General features: G+C 35.0%; 1 protein-coding gene across 1 annotated transcript in view; it reads right to left on the reverse strand.

The window, feature by feature from the left end:
- The window catches only part of LOC109560534 (UDP-glucuronosyltransferase 2C1-like), a 38,526-nt gene extending 14,055 nt beyond the window's left edge, over positions 1-24,471 (reverse strand). Inside the window, exons 1-3 of the mRNA XM_070791550.1 lie at positions 23,675-24,471; positions 19,092-19,240; positions 17,328-17,459 (exon numbers count right to left, since the gene is read on the reverse strand). Coding sequence (XP_070647651.1) covers positions 17,328-17,459; positions 19,092-19,240; positions 23,675-24,395 — 1,002 coding nt within the window. The 5' untranslated portion in view covers positions 24,396-24,471. The remainder of the gene's footprint in view (positions 1-17,327; positions 17,460-19,091; positions 19,241-23,674) is intronic.
- Positions 24,472-24,900: the final 429 nt, after the last annotated feature.

Genomic DNA, 24,900 nt, shown 5'->3' on the forward strand with positions numbered 1-24,900 from the left:
CAACCAGTCCATTCTGAAGGAGATCAGCCCTGGGATTTCTTTGGAAGGAATGATGCTAAGGCTGAAACTCCCGTATTTTGGCCACCTCGTGCAAAGAGTTGACTCATTGGAAAAGACTCTGATGCTGGGAGGGATTGGGGGCAGGAGGAGAAGGGGACGACAGAGGATGAGATGGCTGGATGGCATCACTGAGTCGATGGACGTGAGTCTGAGTGAACTCCAGGAGTTGGTGATGGACAGGGAGGCCTGGCGTCCTGCGATTCATGCAGTCACAAAAAGTCGGACATGACTGAGCGACTGAACTGAAATGAACTGAATGTTTCATTATATATATATATATATATATATATATATATATATATATATAAATGAGTTCTTAGTCTCTAAGTCATGTCCACCTCTTTGAGGCCCTACTGACTGTAGCCCACTAGGCTGCTCTGTCCATGGGGATTCTCCAGGCAATAATACTGGGGTGGGTTGCCATGCCCTCCTCCAAGGTATCATCCCAACTTAGGGATTAAACCTAGGTCTCCTGCATTGAATGTGGATTCTTTACAGTCTGACCTCCAGGGAAGCCTATATATATATATATATATATATATATATATATATATATATATATTGCAAAGCAGAAATAGAGACACAGGTGTAGAAAACAAACGTATGGATACCAAGGGGGAAATCAAGTGGGATAAATTGAGAGATAGGGATTGACATATATACACTAGTGATACTATGTATAAAATAGATAACTAAGGAGAACCTATTATAAAGCATAGGGAACTCTACTCAATGCTCTGTGGTGACCTAAATGTGAATGAAATCCACTAAAGATGGGATATATATATACCTATAGCTAATTCACTTTGCTGTACAGTAGAAACTAATACAGCATTGTAAAGCAACTATACTCCCATTAAAAAAAAAAAAAAGTTATTTATCCATTCATTTTGCTATCATGAATATTCTTGCTATGATTCAATTCAGTTCAGTTAAGTCATTCCGTCTTGTCTGATTCTGTGTGACCACATGGACTGCAGCAGGCCAGGCCTCCCTGTCCATCACCAACTCCTACAGTTTACTCAAACTCATGTCCACTGAGTCAGTGATGCCATCCAACCATCTTATCCTCTGTAATTGCCTTCTCCTCCTGCCCTCAATCTTTCCCAGCATCAGGGTTTTTTCAAATGAGTCAGTTCTTTGCATCAGGTGGCCAAAGGATTGGAATTTCAGCTTCAGCATCAGTCCTTCCAATGAATATTCAGGACTGATTTCCTTTAGAAAGGACTGGTTGGATTTCCTTGCAGTCCAAGGGACTCACAAGAGTCTTTTCCAACACCACAGTTCAAAAGCATAAATTCTTCAGTGCTCAGCTTTCTTTATAGTCAAGATCCCACATCCATACATGACTACTGGAAAAATCATAGCTTTGATTAGACAGACCTTTGTTGGCAAAGTAATGTCTCTTGCTTTTTAATATGCTGTCTAGGTTGGTCATAGCTTTTCTTTCAAGGGGCAAGTGTCTTTTAATATGGCTGCAGTCAACATGTGCAGTGATTTTGGAGCCCAAGAAAATAATATCTGCCACTGTTTCCACTGTATCCATGAAGTGGAAACATCTATTTGCCATGAAGTGATGGGACCAGATGCCATGATCTTAGCTTTCTGAATGTTGAGTTTTATGTCAACTTTTTCATTCTGCTTTTCACTTTCATCAAGAGGCTCTTTAGTTCTTCACTTTCTGCCTTAAGGATGGTATTATCTGCATATCTGGGATTATTGATATTTCTCCCAGCAATCTTGATTCCAGCTTGTGCTTCCTCCAGCCCACCATTTCTCATGATGTACTCTGCATATAAGTTAAATAAGTAGGGTGACAATATACAGCCTTGATGTATTCCTTTTCTTTTTTGGAAGAAGTCTGTTGTTTCATGTCCAATTCTAACCGTTGCTTCCTGACCTGCATACACACTCTCAGGAGGTCAGTCAGGTGGTTTGGTATTCCCATCTAAGTGTTTTCCAGAGTTTGTGGTGATCCACACAACCAAGAGAGTTCCTGAAAAAAACATCTATTTCTGCTTTATTGACTATGCCAAAGCCTTTGACTGTGTGGATCACAATAAACTGCGGTGTTGGAGAAGACTCTTGAGAGTCCCTTGGACTGCAAGGAGATCCAACCCATCCATCCTAAAGGAGATCAGTCCTGGGTATTTATTGGAAGGACTGATGTTGAAACTGAAACGCCAATACTTTGGCCACCTGATGAGAAGAGCTGACTCATTTGAAAAGACCCTGATGCTGGGAAAGATTGAGGGCAGAAGGAGAAGGGAATGACAGAGGAAGAGAATGTTGGATGGCATCACCAACTCGATGGACATGGGTTTGGGTGGACTCTGAGAGTTGGTGCTGGACAGGGAGGCCTGGTGTGCTGTGGTCCATGGGGTCACAAAGAGTTGGACACTACTGAGCGACTGAACTGAACTAAACACAATCAAAGGCTTTGGCATAGTCAAAAAGCAGAAATAAATGTTTTTCTGGAATTCTCTTGCTTTTTCAGTGATCCAAAGGATGTTGGCAATTTCATCTCTGGTTCCTCTGCCTTTTCTAAAACCAGCTTGAACATCTGGAAGTTCACAGTTCACATACTGTTGAAGTCTGGCTTGGAGAATTTTGAGCATTACTCTCAGCGTGTAAGATGAGTGCAATTGTGCGGTAGTTTGAGCATTCTTTGGCATTGCCTTTCTTTGGGATTGGAATGAAAACTGACCTTTTCCAGTCCTGTTGCCTCTGCTGTGTTTTCCAAATTTTCTGGCATATTGAGTGCAGCACTTTCACAGCATCATCTTTTAGGATTTAAATAGCTCAACCAGAATTCCATAGCTGCCAGTAGCTTTGTTTGTAGTGATGTTTCCTAAGGCCCACTTGACTTCACATTCCAGAATGTCTGGCTCTAGGTTGGTGATCACACCTCACGATTATCTGGGTCATGAATATCTTTTTCGTACAGTTTTTCTGTGTATTTGCCACCTCTTCTTAATATCTTCTGCTTCTGTTAGGTCCATGCCATTTCTGTCTTTTATTGTACCCATCTTAGCGTGAAATGTTTTCTTGGTATCTCTAATTTTCTTGAAGTGATCTCTAGACTTTCCCATTCTATTGTTTTCCTCTATTTCTTTGTATTGATCACTGAGGCAGACTTTCTTATCTCTCCTTGTTATTCTTTGGAACTTTACATTAAAATGGGTATGATTATTGATGTGCAAATATCTGTTTTAATCCCTGGTTTCAATTCCTTTCAATATATGGGCCAAAATTAAAATTTCTAAGTCATATGATCCTATGTTTAAATTTGCAAGAAATCATAGGAATATTTTCCACGACAGATGCATCATTTTTCACTCCTAGTAGCAGTACACCAAGTTCCATTTCTCTACGAACACTTGTTGGTAGAGAACCAACACTTGTTACTTTCTTCTCACCAACACTTGTTACCAACTTACCAACTTGTTACCACTTCTCATCAACACTTGTTATTTTCCTTTTATTTTTCTTTTCTGATAATAGCTATCTTAAAGAGTGAAGTGTTATTTCTATGTGCCTTTGATTTGCATTTCCATAATGATAAATGAGCTTCTTTTCATATACTTTTGACTATTTGTATCTTCTTTGTAGAAGTCTACTCAAGTACTTTTTCATATTTCAGCTAGATTTTTGTTGTTATTGTCATTGCTATTGAGTTGTAGCAGTGTTTTATGTATTGTGCACCTTCATTCTTTATCAGATACATAATTTGAAAAGATTTTCTCACAATCTGCATATTTTATCTCACTTTCTTCATAGTATCTTTTGATGCACAAAGTTCTTAATTCAAAGAAGTCTAATTTATATATTTTTTCTTTCTGCTTTTGCATTTGGTGTCTTACCTATGAAAGCAGAATCCACTGTGGTGAAATTTTCCCTTAGGATTTTCTTGTAAAAGTGCTGTCATTTTACTTCTAAAGTCTCTGATAGATTTTTGACTTGATTTTTTGTGTATGTCATAAGGTGACCATTCAGTTTGCTTCCTTTGCATGTGGATTCAAGGTCTTCTCTGCTAGTCTTCTGGTTATCCTCATTAATAGTTAATGAGAGCAATAAATTATTGCTCTTTGGTATGCCAGAGGGAAGAAGTGAGCTCCGGGTCTTCCTACTCTGCCATCCTGGCTGCACTTCTCTCATAGTTTCTTATAATCCTTTTCATATCTATAAAACCATTAGTAATCTCTCTAGGTTCATTTCTGACTTTAATTATTTTCATTTATTCTTTTTTTCCCCTTTTTCCAGTTTAGCTAATGTTTTGATAATTTTGCTGATCATTTCAATGAACTAGCTTTCAGTTTTATTGATTTACTATTTCTTTTAACTTTTTTTATCTCTGCACTAATCTTCGTTATTTCCTTCTACCAACTTTGAATATAGTTTGACTTCTTTTTGTAGTTCTTTAAGATATAATATTAGGTTATTGATTTTAGGTCCTTCTTCATCCTAAACGTAAGCACGTTTACCTATAAATTTCCCTCTGATCCCTGCTTCCTCTGCATCTCTTGTTTCAATCTCTTCTGTTTCATTAATTTAAAAACTATTTTTAATTGTTCTTGGGATTTATTCTTTGACCTATTTATTCTTAACTTCAAAACATACAAAAACTCTGCTCCTTAACATCTCCATCCAAGCCTTTCTGTAATTGATGTCATAAATTACATATTTAATCAGTGTTCCTAATTATATAAATTAATAATCATTTTAATGTATTTTTAAAAAGTATTGAGAACATTTTAAAAAATTGGACTTACAACCAAAAGTGCAGGAAAAACAATGACGTTTGCTTTGTCCTGTTTGCCTTTTTCTTTTAATACTTTTTTTGACCACCATGTGGCAGGTGAGAGGGCTTCCCTTGTGGCTCAGCTGGTAAAGAATCCGCCTGCAGTGTGGGAGACCTGGGTTTGATTCCTGAGTTGGGAAGATCCCCTGGAGAAGTGCTACCCACTCAAGTATTGTGGTCTGAAGAGTTCCATGGATAGTCTATGGGGTCGCTGAGAGTCGGACACAACTGAGTGACTTTCACTCACAACCAAAATTAGAATGATACCAGCATTTAAAATTACCTTTGTTTTTACCTTTACTGAAGCTATTTATTTATTCATGTGGTTTGTGTTACTTTCCAGCATCTTTTCCTTTCAGCCAAAAAGAGTCCCGTTTGCATTTTTTTATTGGCAAAGTGCAGCAGTGGTAATGAGGTACCCCAACTTTTGTTTTTCTGGTAATATCTTAATTTCTACCTCACCTTTGAAGGAAATTTTGCCAAATAAAATTCTCAGTTAACGCTTTTTTTTTTTTTTTTTTCCTTTCAGCAGTTGGAATTTATCAATCTACTGCCTTCTGGATTCCAGAGTTTCTGATGAGAAATTTGCTGATCATCTTAGGGATGAATTACTTCTGTCTGGGCTTCCCTGTTGGCTCAGATGGTAAAGAATCTGCCTGTAATGTGGGAGACTTGGATTCGATCCCTGGGTTGGGAACATCCCTTGGAGGAAGGCATGACATGACTGGAGAATCCACAGGAACAGAGGAGCCTAGCAGGCTACAGTTCATGAGGTCACAAAGAGTTGGACACGACTGAGTGACTAAGCACAGCACTTCCATCTAGTTTCTTTCAGGATTTCCTCATTGTCTTTGACTTCTGACAGCTTGATTTTACTTTTTTTTTTTTGTATAGATGTCTTTGATTTTATTCTACTTGTAGTTCTCTAACTTCTTGAATTTTTAGATTCACGATGTCTTTCATTAAAATATTTCATGCCATTATTTCTTTAATATCCTTTCTACCCATTTCTCTTTTCCTAGAAGTCCCACAATTTTTATGCTCATTCATAGGGTGGTGTCCCACTGTTGTTTTAGGGTTCATTTTTCTTCATTTGTTTTTCTTTTGAGTCCTCCAATTTGATAATTTCAATTATCCTTTCTTCAAGTTTGCTGATACTTCTGCATGGTCATGTCTGATTTGGAACCACTGAAGTGAATTTTTCATTTTAATTATTGTAATTTTTAGCTCCAGAATTTTTTTTGTTCTTTCAATTTCCCCCTTTATCAGTATTTTACTTCATTTCTACTTCATTTCCTTCTCTTTATTGTTCTCTTTCTTTGGCTCTCTGTGCATCTTTAAGACAGTGGTTTTAAAGGCTTTTTTCCAGTAATTGCAAAATCCAGGCTTCCTCAGGAATAGTTTCTCTCAATTAATTTTGTTCCTTTGATTGAAACATATTTTATCTAATTTTTTATCTTGCCGTATTTGTTGAAGACTGTACTTTTGATTTTTATAATGTACTAATTCCAGAAACCAGATTCACCCTTCTTCTTAGTGTCTAATTTTCTTCTTCTTTTTTTTTTTTGATTGTTGAAGAATTTATCTTTTCCAGGAATCAGGCTATGGTTAAAGCCTTAGGACTTTAAGGTCTTTTCAGGACTTTTATGAACCTGATTCTTTCCCTGGATATGAATAAAGCTTTCTAAATTTCACTGTATGTGAGTTTTTTTTTTTTAATAGCCTAATTCTTTAATGTCTGATTCTCAAATGAAGGAAAAAAGGGACATAATTTTAAAAAATAGTACTGATTTTTTTTTTTCTCCAAATGAGTTGGACTTTAATTTTTTTTTTTTTAGCTATACCTTGAGGCACGCAGGATCTTAGTTCCCAACCAGGGATGTAACTCATACTCCCTGGTATAAACTGCCAGGGAAGTTTACAGGAAGATATTTTTACAATAACAATAATCTCAGCTATTGACTGGTGATTGTTAGACACTGGGGTAAGTACATTCATATGTTGTCTCTTTTTATTCTCCATAACAAGTCTATGAGGGAGGCATTATTTACACATTTTATATATGAGGAAAACTTCAAGTTAGAGTTTATCTAATTTTCTTGTACCAAAGCCAGGATTGAAACATGCTCTATATGACTCTAAGCCCATAATCTTAACTCAGTAAGCAAGTAAGTCCTTTGAGTCTGAATTCTGTCATTTGTTCTGTTTTTTTTTTTTTTTCTTTTTTTTAAATAGACTTGTTCTGATTTTTCATGGATTATAATAGTCCCCTCCTATGTATGAACTCAACATCTAAAATAACCATTTATGCTTATGGTTATTAAGCATATGCATTAAGCATATTTATGCTTATGGTTATGCTTATGGTCAAACTTATAACAAGTTTAAGCCTCTACTTTCAGAAATCATTCACCATTTGAAGGATGGTGTCTAATAAGTGGACCTGAATAACTGAATCTTCTTAAATGTGTCAAATTTTCCAAACATCTAACCCATTGCATTAATCTCTAGATTTATGTTTATTCTAATTATACTGTATCATAAAGGTTAAAACATATAAGCTTCTGATAATGGGATTTGAAATAATTGTGGCCAATATGTGCGACTACAACTCAGTGATCAAGGGCACTAATCATCAATAGGCTAAAGAACCCCAATATGTGAAGAATAAGGCCTTCATTGCCCATCATGATGCCAGTAAATTATACCAGGTACACAGGCATGCTGACTGCCAGCAGGTTGGATAATGAGGTTTTGAAGCTGGTACTGTGCTAAAGGGCTGAAATGACCAAATTAACCACAGTTTACCAGTCTGGCTTTACCCTTCAAGTTGCAAGTACTCAGAGTTCCAATATGGTTACTTCAGACAGCTTCTTTTTTAAAAAAATTTGTATTGGAGTATAGTTGATTTTAAATATTGTGTTAGTTTCACATGTACAGCAAGGTGATTCAGTTATACATGTGCATATATTCACCTTTATTAGATTTTTCCCTATATAATTCATTACAGAGTATTGAGTAGCATTCCCTGTGCTCTACAGTAATTCTTTTTATATATTTTATATAAAGCATTGTGTACATGTCAATTCCATTCTCCCAATTAATCCCCCCTATCCCTCTGGTAATCATAAGTTTGCTTTCTGTATCTATAACTTTATTTCTGTTTTGCAAATAAGTTTCATTTGTACCCCTTCTTTAGATTCCACATATAAGTGATATCAAATGCTCTCAGTCTTTAACTGTCTGACTAATTTCATTCAGTATGACAATCTCTAGGTATACTCACATTCGTGCAAATGGCATTATTTTGTTCCTTTCTGTTACTGAGTATTCCATTGCATATATGTACCACATCTTCTTCACCCATTCTTTGTCAATGGACGTTTAGGTTGATTTCATGTCCTGACTATTGTAAACTGTGCTGCTATTGAACACTGTGGTGCATGTGTCTTTCTGAATTATGGTTTTCTCCAGATATAAGCCCAAGAATGGGATTGTTGGATCATTAGGTAGCCCTATTTTTAGTTTTTTAAGGGATCTCCATACTGCTCACCATAGTGGCTGTACCAATTTACATTATCATCAATATTTTTTTACATTTATTTATTTTAATTGGAGGTTAATTACTTTACAATATTGTATTGGTTTTGCCAAGCATCAACATGGTATACACAGGTATACACGTGTTCCCCATCCTGAGCCCCCCTCCCACCTCCCTCCCCATACCATCCCTCTGGGACATTATCACCAATATTGTAAGAGTGTTCCCCTTTCTCTTCACCCTCTCCAGCATTTACTGTATGAAGATTTTTTGATGATGGTCACTCTCTTCAGTGTGTGATGATACCCCATTACAGTTTTGATTTCTATTTCTCTAATAATTAGTGATGCTGTCCTAATTTTCATGTGTTTGTTGGCCATCTTATGTCTCCTTGAGAGAAATATCTAGTTAGATCTTCCACATTTAAAAAGTTTTAACTGAGCTGCATGACCCGGCTGTATATTTTAGAGATTAATTCCTTCATTTGTAATTTTTTTTTCCAATTCTGATGGTTGTCTCCATTTTGTTTATGGTTTCCTTTGCCTGCAAAAGCTTTTAAGCTTAATTAGGTCCCATTTGTTTGTTTTTGTTTGTATTTCCATTACTCTAAGTGGTGGATCAAAAATATCTGATTGAGTTTTATGTCAGAGAGTACTCTGTCTATTTTTTCCTCTGAGAGTTTAATAGTATTTGGTGTTACATTTAGGTCTTTAATCCATTTTGAGTTCAAATTTATGTATAGTCTTAGGGAGTATTCTGATTTTATTCCTTTAAATGTAGCTATCCAGTTTTCCCAGCACCACTTATGAGGAGACACTTTTTTTTCCACTGTATATTCTTGCCTCCTTTGTCATAGATTATTTGGCCATAGATGTGTAAGTTTATTTCTGCAGTTTCTTTCCTGTTTCATTGATCTATATTTCTGTTTTTTTTTTTTTTTTTTTTTGTGCCAGTACCATATTGTCTTTATTACTGTAGCTTTGTAGTACAGTCTGAAATTGGGGAGCCTGATTCCTCCTACTCCATTTTTCTTTCTGAAGATCACTTTGGCTATTTGGGGGGTTTTGTGTCTCCATACAAATTGTACATATTTTTTTCTATTCTAATTCTGTGAAAAATGCCATTGGTAATTTGATAGGGATTGTGTTAAATCTGTAGATTGCTTTGGGTATTATAGCCATTTTTCACAATATTGATTCTTCCAAACCAGGAATATAGTAAATCTCTCCATCTGTTTGTGTTATCTTTGATTTCTTTCATCAATGTCTCATAGTTTTCTGAGTATAGGTCCTTTGCCTCCTTTGTTAGGTTTACTCATAGGTATATTTTCTTTTTGATGTGATAGTAAATGAGATTGTTTTCTTAATTTTTCTTTCTGGTCTTTGTTGTTAAGTACATAGGAATGCAAGAGATTTCTGTGTATTAATTTTGTATCCTGCAACTTTACCAACTTCATTCTTGAGCTCTAGCAGTTTTCTGGTAGCATATTTAGGATTTCAATGTATAGTATCATGTCTTCTGCAAATAGTGAGAGCTTTATTTCTTCTTTTCTAACTTGAATTCCTTTTTATTTTTTCACTCTAACTGCCATGGTTAGTACTTCCTAAATGAACTTCTCTGGATAGTAGAAAAAGTTGAGGTGACAACTAGAAATAAGAAAACCTCAAATGGTAAAGGTACCTAGTAAGGAAAACACACAGTAAAGACAGGATAACATCCACACACAAATATGATATTGAAACCAGCAACTGTGACAAGTGGAGATTACAGATGTAGGAGACTGGAAATGCATTTTTGAAATGATATTTGAAAGTAAAAGATCAACAACTTAATACAACCTTGTTTATATGTGAAAGTGAAAGTCGTTCAGTCGTGTCTGACTCTTTGCGACCCTAAGGGTATATTCCAAGTATATTCTAAGTCCATGGAATTCTCTAGGCCAGAATACTGGAGTGGGCAACCTTTCCCTTCTCCAGGGGATCTTTCCAACCCATTGGATTGAACCCAGTCTCTCACGTGGATTCTTTATCATCTGAGGCACAAGGGAAGCCAAGAATGCTGGAGCCGGTAGCCTATTCCTTCTCCAGTGGATCTTTCAGTCCCAGGAATAGAAGTGGGGTCTCCTGCATTGGAGGCAGACTTTTACCAACTGAGCTATCAGGGAAGACCCTTGTGTATATATATATATAGACTGCTATATCAAAATCTTATGGGAAATGCAAAGCAAAATCTGCAGTAGATTCACACATAAAAGAGAAACAGCAATCAAAACACAAAGCAAAATATGGTCATCCAGCCACAAGAGAAGATGGGAAGAAAGAAAGGGAAGAAAAAAATCTGTGGAAACAAACCCCAAACAATTAAGAAAATGGCAACAGGAGCATACATATTGATAATTCTCTTAAATGCAAATGGATTAAATGCTCTAACCAAAAGACATAGATTGATAATTGATAAAGAAAACCAGACTCATATATATGCTGTCTACAAGAAACCTAGTTTAGACCTAGGGACATATACAGATTGAAAGTGAAGAGATGGAAAAAGATATTCCAAGAAAATGGAAAGTAAAAGAAAATTGAGGTAGTAGTACTCATATCACACAAAATAGACTTAAGATAAAGATTGCTACAAGAGAAAAGGAAGGACACTACATAATGATCAAGGGATCAATCTAAGAAGAAGATATAACAGTTTTTAAAGTATATTCACCCAACCTAGGAGAGCCTCACTATATAAAGTAAATGCTAACAGCCATAAAAAGGGAAATCGATAGTAACATAATAATAGTGGGGACACTTACACCAATGGGCAGATCTTCCAGACAGAAAATGAATAAGAAAACACAAGTCTTAAATGACATATTAGATCAAATAGATTTAACTGATATTTATAAGACATTCCATCTGAAAGCAGCAGAATACTGTTTCTTCTCAAGTGCACACAGAGCATTCTCCAGGATAAATCACATGTTGGGTCACAAAGCAAATTTTGGTAAATTTAAGAAAATTGAAATTGTATCAAACATCTTTTTCTGATCACAACACTATGCGATTAGAAACCAAGGGGAAAACAGGGGGAAAAATTAAAATAACACAAACACATGGAGGCTAAACAATGTGACTAAACAACCAGCATATCACTGAAGAAATAAAACAGGAAATTAAAAAAATAAATCTAAAGACAAACGACAAACAAAAATGCAATATCCAAAACATAGGGGACACAGCAAAAGAAGTTCTAAGAAGGGAAGTTTTTAATAATACAATCTTAATTTAAGTAATAAGAAAAAACTAAAATAAATAACCTACCCTTCCACCTGAAGCAGCTAGAGAAGGAATACACAAAACCAAAGTTAGTAGAATGAAAGAAGTCATAATGATCAAAGCAGGAATAAATGAAATAGAGACAAAGAAAACAGTAGCAAAGATCAATGAAACTAAAATCTGGTTCTTTGAGAAATAAGCAAAATTAATAAAATTTTAGCCAAATTCATAAAGCAACAAAGGGAAAGGGCTCAAATCAATAAAATGAGAAATAAAAAAGAAGTTACAATGCACAATACAGAAATACAAAGGATCATAAGGGACTACTAGAAGTAACTGTATTCCTTTAAAAGACAACTTGAAAGATATGGACAAATTCTTAGAAAAGTACAGTCTCCCAAAACTGAACTGGGAAGAAACAGAAAATATAAACAAACCAATCACAAGTACCAAGATTGAAACTGTGATTTAAAATGTTCCAACAAACAAATGAACAGAACCCAATAGCTTTACAGGCAAATTCTGTCAAAATTTAGAGAAGAACCAACACCTATTTTCCTGAAACTCTTTCAAAAAATTGCAGAGGAAGCAATGTTGTGAAGCTCACTATATGAGGCCATTATCACCCTGATACCAAAAATAGAGATATCACAAAAAAAGAATATTACAGGCCAATATCACTGATGAACATAGATGCAAAAATCTTTAACAAAATACTAGCAAACTGAATCCAACAATGCATAAAAAGGATCATACACCGTAATCAAGTGGGATTTATTCCAGAGATGCAAGGATTGTTCAGTATACACAAATCAATTGATGTGATACACCACATTAACAGTTGGTAAAGAATCTTTCAGTCATTAAAGAATCTGCCTGCAATGCAGGAAACCCAGGTTCAATTCCTGGGTCAGGAAGATCCCTTGGAGAAAGAAATGGCAACACACTCCAGTATTCTTGCCTGGAGAATCCCATGGACAGAAAAGCCTGGCAAGCTACAGTCATGGGGTCACGGGAGTTGGACACAACTTAATGACTAAACCACCACCACCACCACATTAACAAACTGAAGAGTAAAACCATATGATCATCTTAACTGATGCAGAAAAATCTTTTGACAAAATTCAACACTCATTTATGATAAAAACTAGAATGTGGGCATAGAGGAATGCTACCTCAGCTTAATAAAGACCGTATTTGACAAACCCAGGGCTTCCCTGATAGCTCAGTTAGCAAAGAATCCACCTGTGATGGGAGACACCCCAGTTCCATTCCTGGGTTGGGAAGATCTGCTGGAGAAGGGATAGACTACCCACTCCAGTATTCTTGGGCTTCCCTTGTGGCTCAGCTTATAAAGAATATGCCTGCAATGCAGGAGACCTGGATTAGATCACTGGGTTGGGAAGATCCCCTGGAGAAGAGAAAGGCTACCCACTCCAGTGTTCTGGCCTAGAGAATTCCATGGACTATACCCATGGGTTGCAAAGATTTAGACATGACTGAATGACTTTCACTTTCATGACAAACCTATAACAAACATTACTCTCAATGATTAAAACTGAAAGCACTTCTTCTAAGACCAGGAACAAGACAAGGACGTTCCCTCTCGCCATTTTTAATCAACATAGTTTTGGAGAGACAGTTTTTGGTTCCTCCAACACTTCGTTGATACCACTCTTAAACACTGTATTTTAATGCAATTGGAAATTCAATACTTTTATGATGATGCCTTTTAGGTTAAATGTTTAAATGGGTATTACTCCTACAAAGCAATTTTTTTAAAGTAATTTGGATATAAATATAAGAATTGTCATAATTGTTGTAAAGGCCTGTTTTAACTAAAACTAGGAAAAAATTAAAAAGTATATAGCTGGAATATTATAAAGTATACTTATAAATCTTTTACTATATTATTAAAGTTTTAACTATTTAAGAATTATTATTGATTAGTGGGCATATATGATAAGCCCATACCAAACATTATTCAAAATGGTGAAAAACTGAAAGCATTCCCCCTAAGATCAGGAACAAGACAAGGGTGTCCACTCTCATCACTATTATTCAACATAGTTTTAGAAGTTCTAGCTACAACAGTCAGAGAAGAAAAAGAAGCAAAAGGAATCCAGATTGGAAAAGAAGAAATAAAGCTCTCACTGTTTGCAGATGACATGATAGTACACATAGAAAACTCTACTAAAGATACTATCAGAAAATTACTAAAACTTATCAGTGAATTTAGCAAAGTCTCAGGATACAAAATCAATACACAGAAAACACTCACATCCCTATATACTAGCAATGAAAAATCAGAAAAAGAAATTAAGGAATCAACCCCATTCACCATTGCAACAAAAAGAATTAAATATCTAGGAATAGACCTACCTAACCTTGGACTGCAAGGAGATCCAACCAGTCCATTCTAAAGGAGATCAGTCCTGGGTGTTCATTGGAAGGACTGATGCTGAAGCTGAAACTCCAATACTTTGGCCACCTCATGCGAAGAGTTGACTCAGTAGAAAAGATTCTGATGCTGGGAGGGATTGGGGGCAGGAGGAGAAGGGGACGACAGAGGATGAGATGGCTGGATGGCATCACTGACTCGATGGACATGAGTTTGGGTGAACTCCAGGAGTTGGTGATGGACAGGGAGGCCTGGTGTGCTGCAGTTCATGGGGTCACAAAGAGTCGGACACAACTGAGCAACTGAACTAAACTGAAGGAGACAAAAGAGCTACACACAGAAAATTTTAAGACGCTGATGAAAGAAATCAAAGATGATATAAACAGATGGAGAGATTGTCCATACTCCTGGATAGGAAGAATCAATATTGTGAAAATGAATATACAACCAAATGCAATCTACAGATTCAATGCAATCCTTATCATATCACCAGTGGCATTTTTCACAGAACTAGAATAAAAAAAATCACAATTCATATGGAAACACAAAAGACCCCAAATACCCAAAGCAGTCTTGAGAAAGAAGAATGGAGCTCAAGGAATCAAGCTTCCTGATTTCAGATTATACTACTAAGTTACAGTCATTAAGACAGTATGGTACTGGCACAAAAATGGAAATATGGGCCAATGGAACAAGATAGAAAGCCCAGAAATAAACCGATGCACCTATGGGTACCTTATTTTTTACAAAGGAGGCAAGAATATACAATGGGGCAAAGACAGTCTTTTCAATAAGTGTTGTTGGGAAAATTGGACAGCTACATGTAAAAGAATGAATTTAGAACAATTCCTAACACCATAAATAAAGATAAACTCAAAATGTATTAAAGAGCTAAATATAAGACCAAAAACTATAAAACTCTAAGAAGAAAACATACACAGAGCACTCAAGACATAAATCAAGGCAAGATCTTCTATGGTTCACCCCCTAGAGTAATGGAAATAAAAATAAAAGTAGACAAGTGAGACCTGGTTAAGCTTAAAAGCTTTTGCACAGCAAAGAAGCTATAAACAAGGTGAAAAGACAGCCCTCAGAATGGGAGAAAATAATAGCAAATGATACAACTGACAGAGGATTAGCTTCCAAAATATACAAGCAGCTCATACAACTCAAAACCAAAAAACAAACAACTCAATAAAAAATTGTGAAAAAGACCTAAACTGACATTTCTCCAAAGAAGACATATAGATGGCTAACAAACACATGAAAAGATGCTCAACATCACTCATTATTAGAGAAATGCAAATCAAAACTACAATGAGATATCACCTCACATCTGTCAGAATGGCCATTGTCAAAATGTATACAAACAATAAATGCTGGAGAGAGTGTGGAGGAAAAGGAAACCTTTTGTACTGTTGGTGGGAATGTAAACTGATAAAGCCACTATGGAAGACAGTATGGAGATTCTTTTAAAAACTAGAAATAAAATCACCATGTGTTGTGTTTTAAGTTGCTAAATTGTGTCCAACTCTTGCAATCCCATGGACTGTGCCTGCCAGGCTCCTCTGTCGATGGGATTCTCCAGACAAGAATACTGGAGTGGGTTGCTGTTTCCTTCTCTAGGGGATCTTCCTGACCCAGGAAACGAACCTCGAGTCTCCTGCATTGCAGGCAGATGATTTATCAACTGAGCTATGAGCCCTGAAGAAACCAAAACTGAAAAAGACACATTTATCCAAATATTCATTGCAGTACTATTTACAATAGCTAGAACATGGAAGCAACCTAGATGACCATTGACAGATGAATGGATAAATAAATTGTGCTACATATACATAATACGATATTACTCAGCCATAAAAAAGGAACTCATTTGAGTCAGTTCTAATGAGGTGGATGAAACTAGAGCCTATTATACAGAGTGAAGTAAGTCAGAGAGAGAAAGATAAATATTGTATACTAATGTATATATATGGAATCTAGAAAGATGGTATCAAAGAATTTATTTGCAGGGCAGCAATGGAGAAACAGACATAGAAAACAGACTTATGGACATGGGGAGAGGAGACGAGAGGATGAGATATATGGAGAGAGTAACATGGAAACTTACATTACCATATGTAAAATAGATGAAGTGAAGAAGTGAAGTGAAAGTTGCTCAGTTGTTTCTGACTCTTTGCGACTCTATGGGTATAGTCCATGGAATTCTCCAGGCCAGAATATTGGAGTGGGTGGCTGTTCCCTTCTCCAGGGAATCTTCCCAACCCAGAGATCATACCCAGTTCTGCTGCATTGTAGGGGGATTCTTCACGAGCTGAGCCACAAGGAAAGCCCAAGAATACTGGAGTGGGTAGCCTATCCCTTCTCCAGAGGATATTCCCGACCCAGGAATCCAGCCGGGGTCTCCTGTCTTGCAGTCAGATTCTTTACCAGGTAAGCTATCAGGGAAGGCTGTAAAATAGATAGCCAGTGGGAATTTGCTGTATGTCTCAGTGAACTCAAGATGGGGCTCTGTATCAACCAGAGAAGTAGGATGGGGAGGGAGATGGGAGGGAGGTTCAAGAGGAAAGAAACATATGTATACCTATGGCTGATTCATGTTGAGGTTTGACAGAAAACAGCAAAATTCTGTAAAGCAATTATCCTTCAATTAAAAAATGAATAAATTTAAAAAAGAATCATTATTTAGGGTTGCTATTTAGGATCATTTTTAGGATTAATTTTCTAGGATTATTAGAAGAATATTTATATTTAGGATTATTTTTAGAATCTAAGCTCTTGGTTTCAGGTTCAACAAGGACTCATGTTCAAAAAAATAAATCATAAGGAAGTATAGTCCCAAGACATTCTGTGAATCGAGCCTATTATTTTCATTATCTTTTCCTTTATTCTCTGTCATGTTATTTGCAACTTGTTTATATGCTTCAGATTTAAAGAAAATATAAGAACATCCAAAAAAAAGTTAGATTACATGGATGCCTTAAAACATATACACAAAGCTGACTGATCATTTAACAATAGCAAATGATTAAGTTTTAGCTCGTTATTTAAGGAAAATACTGTAATAGATTTTCCTGTGAATAATGCCAGTTTTAAAGCAAGGTAGCAATCAAATATCCCCTTTTAACATTTATACTTTTTCTTTAGAGTTCACTTAAATTGACATTACCAATATCAATAGCCTTTTCTATGCCTTAAAATTATACTTTTATAGAAGTTTTAAAACAACTGTCCCTGAAAAAAATATTATCTGACCTTCTGTGGAATCTGGGCAAGGGCTGATGCAATCATATTAGACTTTTCTTCTGAGAGGTTTTTGATCATTGACCCCAGAGTAAACACCACGACTCCATCTTTTCCAGAGCTTTGAACAAACTCTTCTAATTCCTATGAAGAAAACAGTGTTTGTAATATAAAGCTTACAGTTATAATAGATGTCACACTTTTTTCTCAATGTGTCTGAATAATTCGAACAATTCTGTACTTTCACATGTTAATGATTTGACTGTAAAGAGATGACCTGAAATAATTTCTTATTAAACAAATTAAAAATTATTTTTACTAAAGGCTCATTTAGTAAAGCATATTTCAGGTATGTATGTTTCTGTGCCTGCATGTTTGTGTTTGCAAATTATTGACTGCCTGTTATCTTCTGCCATTTGCTGAACTCTTGACATGTATCATTTAGCTTACATATATGGTAATTTTATGAGATATGTATACATTTGCATATCTCAGTAAGGTTAAGTAATTGTCCAAGCCTACACAACAGTAGGTGGCAGAGCAAATTTCTACCTTTAAGCTAAATAGTTCTGGTGCTGCACTTTATATTTAGTCTTAGAAGATAATAAGATTATCTTTCATTTTTCTGCTGAATCATGGTCAGCACAATGACACGATTTTGGTATATTAAATTTTCCCTGTTTTCTAACTTTCAATTTTCTTTTATTTTGGTTATATTTGTTTTTTATATAAGCTTCCACAAACACAATCAGGAATGAGGTAGCCAAGTAACTCCTGACCAGACAAGTAATGCAGAAATACCTATAAAACATACTCTGAGGATTATAGGAATATAGTAGAAATATATAATTTTGAGTTAAAAATAAAAACAGCATATTCAATCATACTGAAATAAAAAGAAATCTTTTCATCCTATATTTAAATACTAGCAAAACTAAGTTAATTAAATAAGACAAGAAAAAATACGTGAGACTTAAAATGGAAAGCCAGGTAAGAGATTTATTTTCAGGGATTTCTCACATGGTTATGGAGGCTGGCAAGTTTAATGTGCAGAACAGCCCATTAGGCTGGAGACTCAGAAAAGAGCCACTGCTGTAATTCAAGTCTGAAGGCTACCTACTGGCAGAATTCAGTCTTTTGTTATATTCACATCTTCAACTAATAGGATGAGGCTTATCCACATAATGAAGAGTAATTTGTTTACTCAAGGTTCACATATTTAAAAGTTAATGTCATCTGAAAATAGCCTTTCAGTAACTTCCAGAAAAATGTTTGTCTAAACAGCTGAGTACCTAGCCAGGGAAATTAATACATAAAATTACCCATTACACTATATTTACAGATGACTTGACTTAAAATATAATGTTCTCTTTATTTTCAATTATAGCATGGTATTCTTGAGATACTAGAAAATATTTTAAATTGTATATAAAATAGATTTTCATGAATAGTGAATGGACTTTGAACAAGAAAAGAAAATATTGAGCACTACTTCAATCAGATAATAATACATAATCCAAAATAATGGTATTCACCTTTTGACTGTAGTGTATAGCCTAAGAAAATGGGGAGCATGTGTATACCTGAAATTTAAAAATGTTAAAAATTATTAAAAAAAAATAAATAAATATGAAAATAAAAAAAAAAAAAGAAAATAATGACCATTAAATTCTATTCTGTATTCTCAGTTTGCAGATCAAATCTTAATAATAGTTAACTAGAAATCATTTAAGAGATAAACACTCCTATAGGAAAATAATAAGCATGTTTAATTACCTTAGGTAGGGGCTTTGCAGGCTTGCAGTGCAGTCCTCCAACAAATTCAGTATTAGGTAAATAGGGCTGAGGAAATTCAAAATCCCAGTAACTTCGAAACAACCACATGTCAGCTTTCCCCATAATCTCACATAGTGTGGTAGGTTTTCCTGAATAAAAATGAAGGATAATAGAGGGAAAACAATCTGATATGGTAAATGGAAGATATTTCTCCACCTAATTTTCTAAGTAAATTCTTGAAGACCAATACTGAGCCTTTGCAACCCAGCTTATGTATCAATTGGCCTTTTACCCTGAAGAGGACACAAGAGTCAGAATATGAAGAAGTAAGCACAGATATAAGTATGGAGCAAAACCAAAAGCCTGTTGCTTTCTCTCTGTCAATGGAGTCTTTCATCTTGAGCTAAGCCTGTGCTTCTAGTAAGTTTAAGAAACTTAGGCAATGATCCTCAGCCTTCTGTAGTAGAGTCACACCTTCTGAAATTCCAATTTATCTCATCCTCATTGCCCAAAAAGTCTCTGACTATGTTTAAAATCAACTTGTGTTTTATCCTTTTTATCCTACTGTTTTCAAGTGTGCTGTCACAAAAAATTACATCCTGAATACTTTTAGTACAACTCTTAAAGTGATTGTTTCCTTTGCTACAGTAAAGGAAAGTTCTTATTTTACAAGATTTCATCCTCTTTGGTAAAGATATTGTATTGCACAATAATCTGGTGGTGAAATATTTGCCATTTTGACATATTTAGTTAACAAACAGTACAAAAAGGGTTTCTTTGAACTGAATTGGAAGCCAAGTGAATATTTACAGAATAAGAACTCAAATTAGTGACCCTGAATTGAATCATCTTCCTTAGTTTCAACCAGAGTTTCATCTCTGAATTCTATATATCTACTGCTGTATACCAAACCTTATCCAGAATTTTGGTGTCCTTTTGAAATATGTGCTCTGTGTCACCAATAGGAGGAAACCATAGCTATCTTGTTTCTTACTACATGGCTTGTTGAATATTCTCCTTGATGTCCTAAGTGTGCTAAGGTTTTTACCAGAAACATATAAGGGATTTTGAACTCCTAGGAAGATCTATCTGCATAAGAGACCAAGGCAAATCTCAGTAAATGAAGGGCTTGACTCTGGTGATTACAATATCCAGTTTCATACTCAACACATATCTTTATGAAAATGTGTGCACACTTTAGGCTGTTGTTTGTTTTTTAATTTTCTCTAACTTTTGAGTTAAAACACATTGAAATTAATTGTTAAAAAAAAAAAAAGAAATTAATTGTTAACGGGCATATTTTTGTCTGGTAGAAAATATCATTTCCCAAATTATGATTTTATTGCCCTACAGCATTTTTTTGGACCATTTTTGTATCTAACCTAGTGCTCTTATTCTAAAATTACTTTATCCCCCAAGAGGTTTATAAATAGTTTCTCAATTTTTTGAAATTAATGCTGTCTTTCTGGTTTATTCATCAATTATTTGAACATATCTATGACATATTTTAATGAAAAAAATTATATATTATGAGTTATACTTTTAAAATTGAAAAACATACTTGGAATGCATTGTATAATGATGATTTTAAATTCTGAATAGCCAATTGCATCTATATCTTGTAGCATTTTAACATATATAAGTAAAAGAAATGCATTTCTTCTATTTACCAAGTATTTAATTCTTCTTCTCAGATTATTCTAAGTTGCTAAGAACTATGGAAGAATCAGGGATAGAGTAATACCCTATCACTAGAAAAGATGTCCCTAAACTGAGTTTCAGACTGCTGGGACCAGAAGTAAACCAGTTCAATCCAGTTGAAAGACTTAAATATAAGACCTAAAACCATAAAATTCCTCAAGGAAAACAAGTGGGAAATAATTCTTGACACTCATCATGGCAGTGAATTTAAAATGTAACACCTAAAGTATAAGTAACAAAATTAAATTAAAAATTAAAAATGAACAAGTGGAACTGTTCAATTAGAAGGTTCTGCACACTGCACAGAAAAAGAAATGATCAACAAAATAAGAAAGGAGCCTATGAAAATAGAGAAAATATTTGCAAACCATATGCCTGTGTAGGTGCTGCCACCTAAAATATAGAAGGAACTCACACAATTCAATAGCACAAAAACAAATAATTAACTTTTAGAAAGTTAGCTGAGGAACTGAAGAAACATTCAGTTAGTCAACAAGAATCTGAAATGGTGCTCAACATTACTAGTGACCAAGAAAATTCAAAGCAAAACCACAAAGAATTAACATCTCATTCCTGTTAAGAGGGCTATCATCAAAATGACAGGAGACAAATGCTGGTGAGGAGGTAGTGAAAAGAGATGAACAAATTTACACTGTTAGTGCAAATGTAAATTGGTAGAGCCAATAAGGGAAATGTTATGGAGGTTCCTAAAATTTTTAAATTAACTTGATTTTATTTGATTTTACCATATGATCCAGAAATTCCACTTATAGGTATGAAAATAGGAAAAAAAAAAAAAAACACCAGATCATTGCACTCTTAAGCTCATTGCTACAGTATTTACAATAGCCAAAATCATGGAAATTATCTAAGTGTTTATAAATACATGAATGGATAAAGAAAATATCATTACAGATAGAATGGAACATTATTAAGTCATGAGAAACAAGGAAAACTTGCCATTTGCCTCAACATGGATGGACCTTGAGGATATTATGTTAAGTGAAGTAAGACAGGGAAATATATCACTTATATGTGGAATCTAAGAGAAAACAAAACTAAAACAAACTATTGACATTGAAAAAATTGGTGGTTGCCAGATGCTAGGGTTGTAGCATGGTCGCAACAGGTAGTTGAAGGTGGTCAGATGGAACAAAGTTCCAGTTCTAAAGTAAGTCATCTAGTAATTTACAGCATGGTGACTATAGTTACTAATACTGTATTGTGCTAAGAAAGTAGATCTTTTGAGTTCTCAGATAAAAACGCATTTAGAACTATGTGTAGTGATGGATATTATCTACAGTTATTGTGATTATTTCACAATATGTAGAAATATCTTATCATTATGTTGTATACATATGATGAAACAAAATTATTTTAAGGCAGGGAAAGAAATATTTTGCATAAAAATTTCTCTGCCACTTGAGTCAGTGCCCAGCACTCCTCGTTTTAGTGTGCAATGTGCTTCTGCATTATGTATTAACTAGATCCCCATAGAAGACACAGGAAAGTTTACTCTACAAAAAACCAATTTCCTCCTGGCCCCAGCAAGGTAACTAACTCCTTGGGAGGTAACATTCCTTTCCTAATCCCTTTAGGCGTCACAATGACCCACTACTCACTTTTTAAGACTGCATAAACTGGCAATGTATTGCTTTAATGGATGACTCTTTCATGTTTAATCCTTTCCCTCAAAAATTTATATAACAGTGCTTTGACTTCTAATGTGCAGAACATTCCTCAGATCTTCCTAACAGACTTTCTCCAGGGTTACAATCCTCAGATTGGCTCAAATAAAATTTTCCATTTCCTTCTTAAGTTGACTCGATTAATTTTTTGTCACCAACTGAAACTAATACAATGTTACATGTTAGTAACACCTAAAAAAAACCAACTAAATGATGTAAAAAAGTACTGCTTTCTCAAAAGTAATTTACCTTATGCAAAATTTATTTAACATAATCACATAAAATAATAAAAAATAAATTATTCAAAAGGAATGAAAGAAGGGGTAAATGGACTTTCGTGAGCTCTTCCACCAAAGTTTTTTTAGTTACTGAAAGCTGGAGGATCTCCACATTATCGGGAACATTGGTATGATCAAATCAGAGTAGAGAAAAACTTTGTGCTCAGGGTCAAAAGTCACTAGTTCACCTCTAATGCAATTTTAAATAGAACAACAGAAACAAAACACCGAGATGATTTACAAAATCTGGAAACATGGTCCTTTAGGAAAAAAAAAAAATTTTTTACACTTTAGAAGACAAGAGCAGATGAAACCAAACCACATTATTTATTTTCTAGTTTCATGCTAGAAAATTACTTATTTTCTAGTTTCATGCTAGAAAATTATTTATTTTCTAGTTTCATTGCAAACCTGGCCACCAATTAACCATTCCTTCACAGGACATAAATATAAAGTCTTAGGAAGAGCAAGTTAATCAGAAAGAAAACAGGCTGCGAAAGACGAGAAACAAAATTCAGAGAAGTAGTCCAGGTTTATGGAAATTAAGCACACTGTCAGATTTGGATTTTCCAGACACTCCAAGAAATCATACATAAATATAGAGAATATTCCTTCTCGGATATATATTTGGGGTTCCCCTGATGGCTCAGATGCTAAAGAATCAGTCTGCAGTGCAGGAAACCTGGGTTCAATATCTGGGCTGGGAAGATCCCCCGGAGGAGGGAATGTTATCTGTATTCAATCATATAACACAAAACCAAAAAAAGAGTGTTATTATTTCTTAAATTCAAAACAGTGTAGCCACAGGTGCTTGGATCTTCTTCTAAAATATATTTTGTAAGTTTTCATACAGTCAGATAAATATTTACATTTTTATAGGCTATAAGAATACTTATTATATACATATTTCTCTTACCTAAAACCTTGCTGTAATACTCATCCCATTCTGGAAATATATAATATGAATATATCATGTCACTCACTGTATACAGTAACCAGTTCTCCAGCCTCTGTATAAAAGTCATCTTGTCTGTCAGTCTTGATGTGACACCAGGAACATATGAAGAAGGCATAGGAAGCCCAGCACACAGTCTTTCAATGACATTCCCATAGAAAAATCGAAAAGTGTATACAAATGGAATATTCAGGAGTTCAGCCACCAATTCCCCACAAAAACTTAAAGGGTCAGAAATACAGACGTCGAACTTAGCTGCCTGTAGCCTGCTGAGTAACTCCTTGTTTGTGATAGCACTGTCACACACTCTTTTGTTTGTTAATAAAAATCTTCTGCCTATATTTGCCAGTTTTATTTGCATTTCCCACCATGAAAGTTTTGACAGTTCAAACGTAGCTTCATAGAGAATGGTATTGAGCTCTTCCATGAAAGTTTCTTCAGTTACTGAAAGCTGGAGGATCTCCACATGATAGGGAATCTTGGTATGATCAATCAGAAGATTTTGTGAAGGTACCAGGACAGTTATCTCATGCCCACGAAGGTGAAGCTCTTCTAGAATAACTTGTAAATTAATCCAGTGACTAAAATCCGCAGGCCATACAAGAACTTTGCCTGTCCTTCCAGAGTCAAGGAGACATAGATGCAACATGAAAAGGATGCAGAAGACTTTCACAGTCTTCATGGTTAACACTTGATCAAATTAAATCTGGGTTTAAACCAAATGCATGAAACACAATCCAAAGATCTCTCCTTAACAATCCCAATCAATTTATAGTGGTTGGGCTGAACTTTGAAGTGTGTACTTTGTATTATGGATTAAAATGAAAAGCAACTGCTTTGATGGGAAAAAAAAAAAAAAACTCAATACACTGAGTTAGGAAATATATACTCAGGCTTAAAAACAAATCCATAATAATTTCTAAGTAATGCTAGAAAATCCAGCATTATGTGATTGCATATTCTCTTAAGGCTAAAGTTTTTAAATTTTTTTGTTTTATTTGAATGTTCATTTGAACAGGAAGATCTCTGTAGTGTTTCTTTTACTGATAACTCTGCCAGATATTGTAGGTATGGAAGGGATCATCACTTACTGCCAGAAATATGCATACTTTAAGAGATGTTAAGGCAGGGAGATTTATTTGTAATTTTAATTTTATATTGTATTATAGTTGATTAGCAATGTGTTA

Source organism: Bos indicus, chromosome 6 (genome assembly GCF_029378745.1).
Source record: "Bos indicus isolate NIAB-ARS_2022 breed Sahiwal x Tharparkar chromosome 6, NIAB-ARS_B.indTharparkar_mat_pri_1.0, whole genome shotgun sequence".
Lineage (NCBI taxonomy): Eukaryota > Metazoa > Chordata > Mammalia > Artiodactyla > Bovidae > Bos > Bos indicus.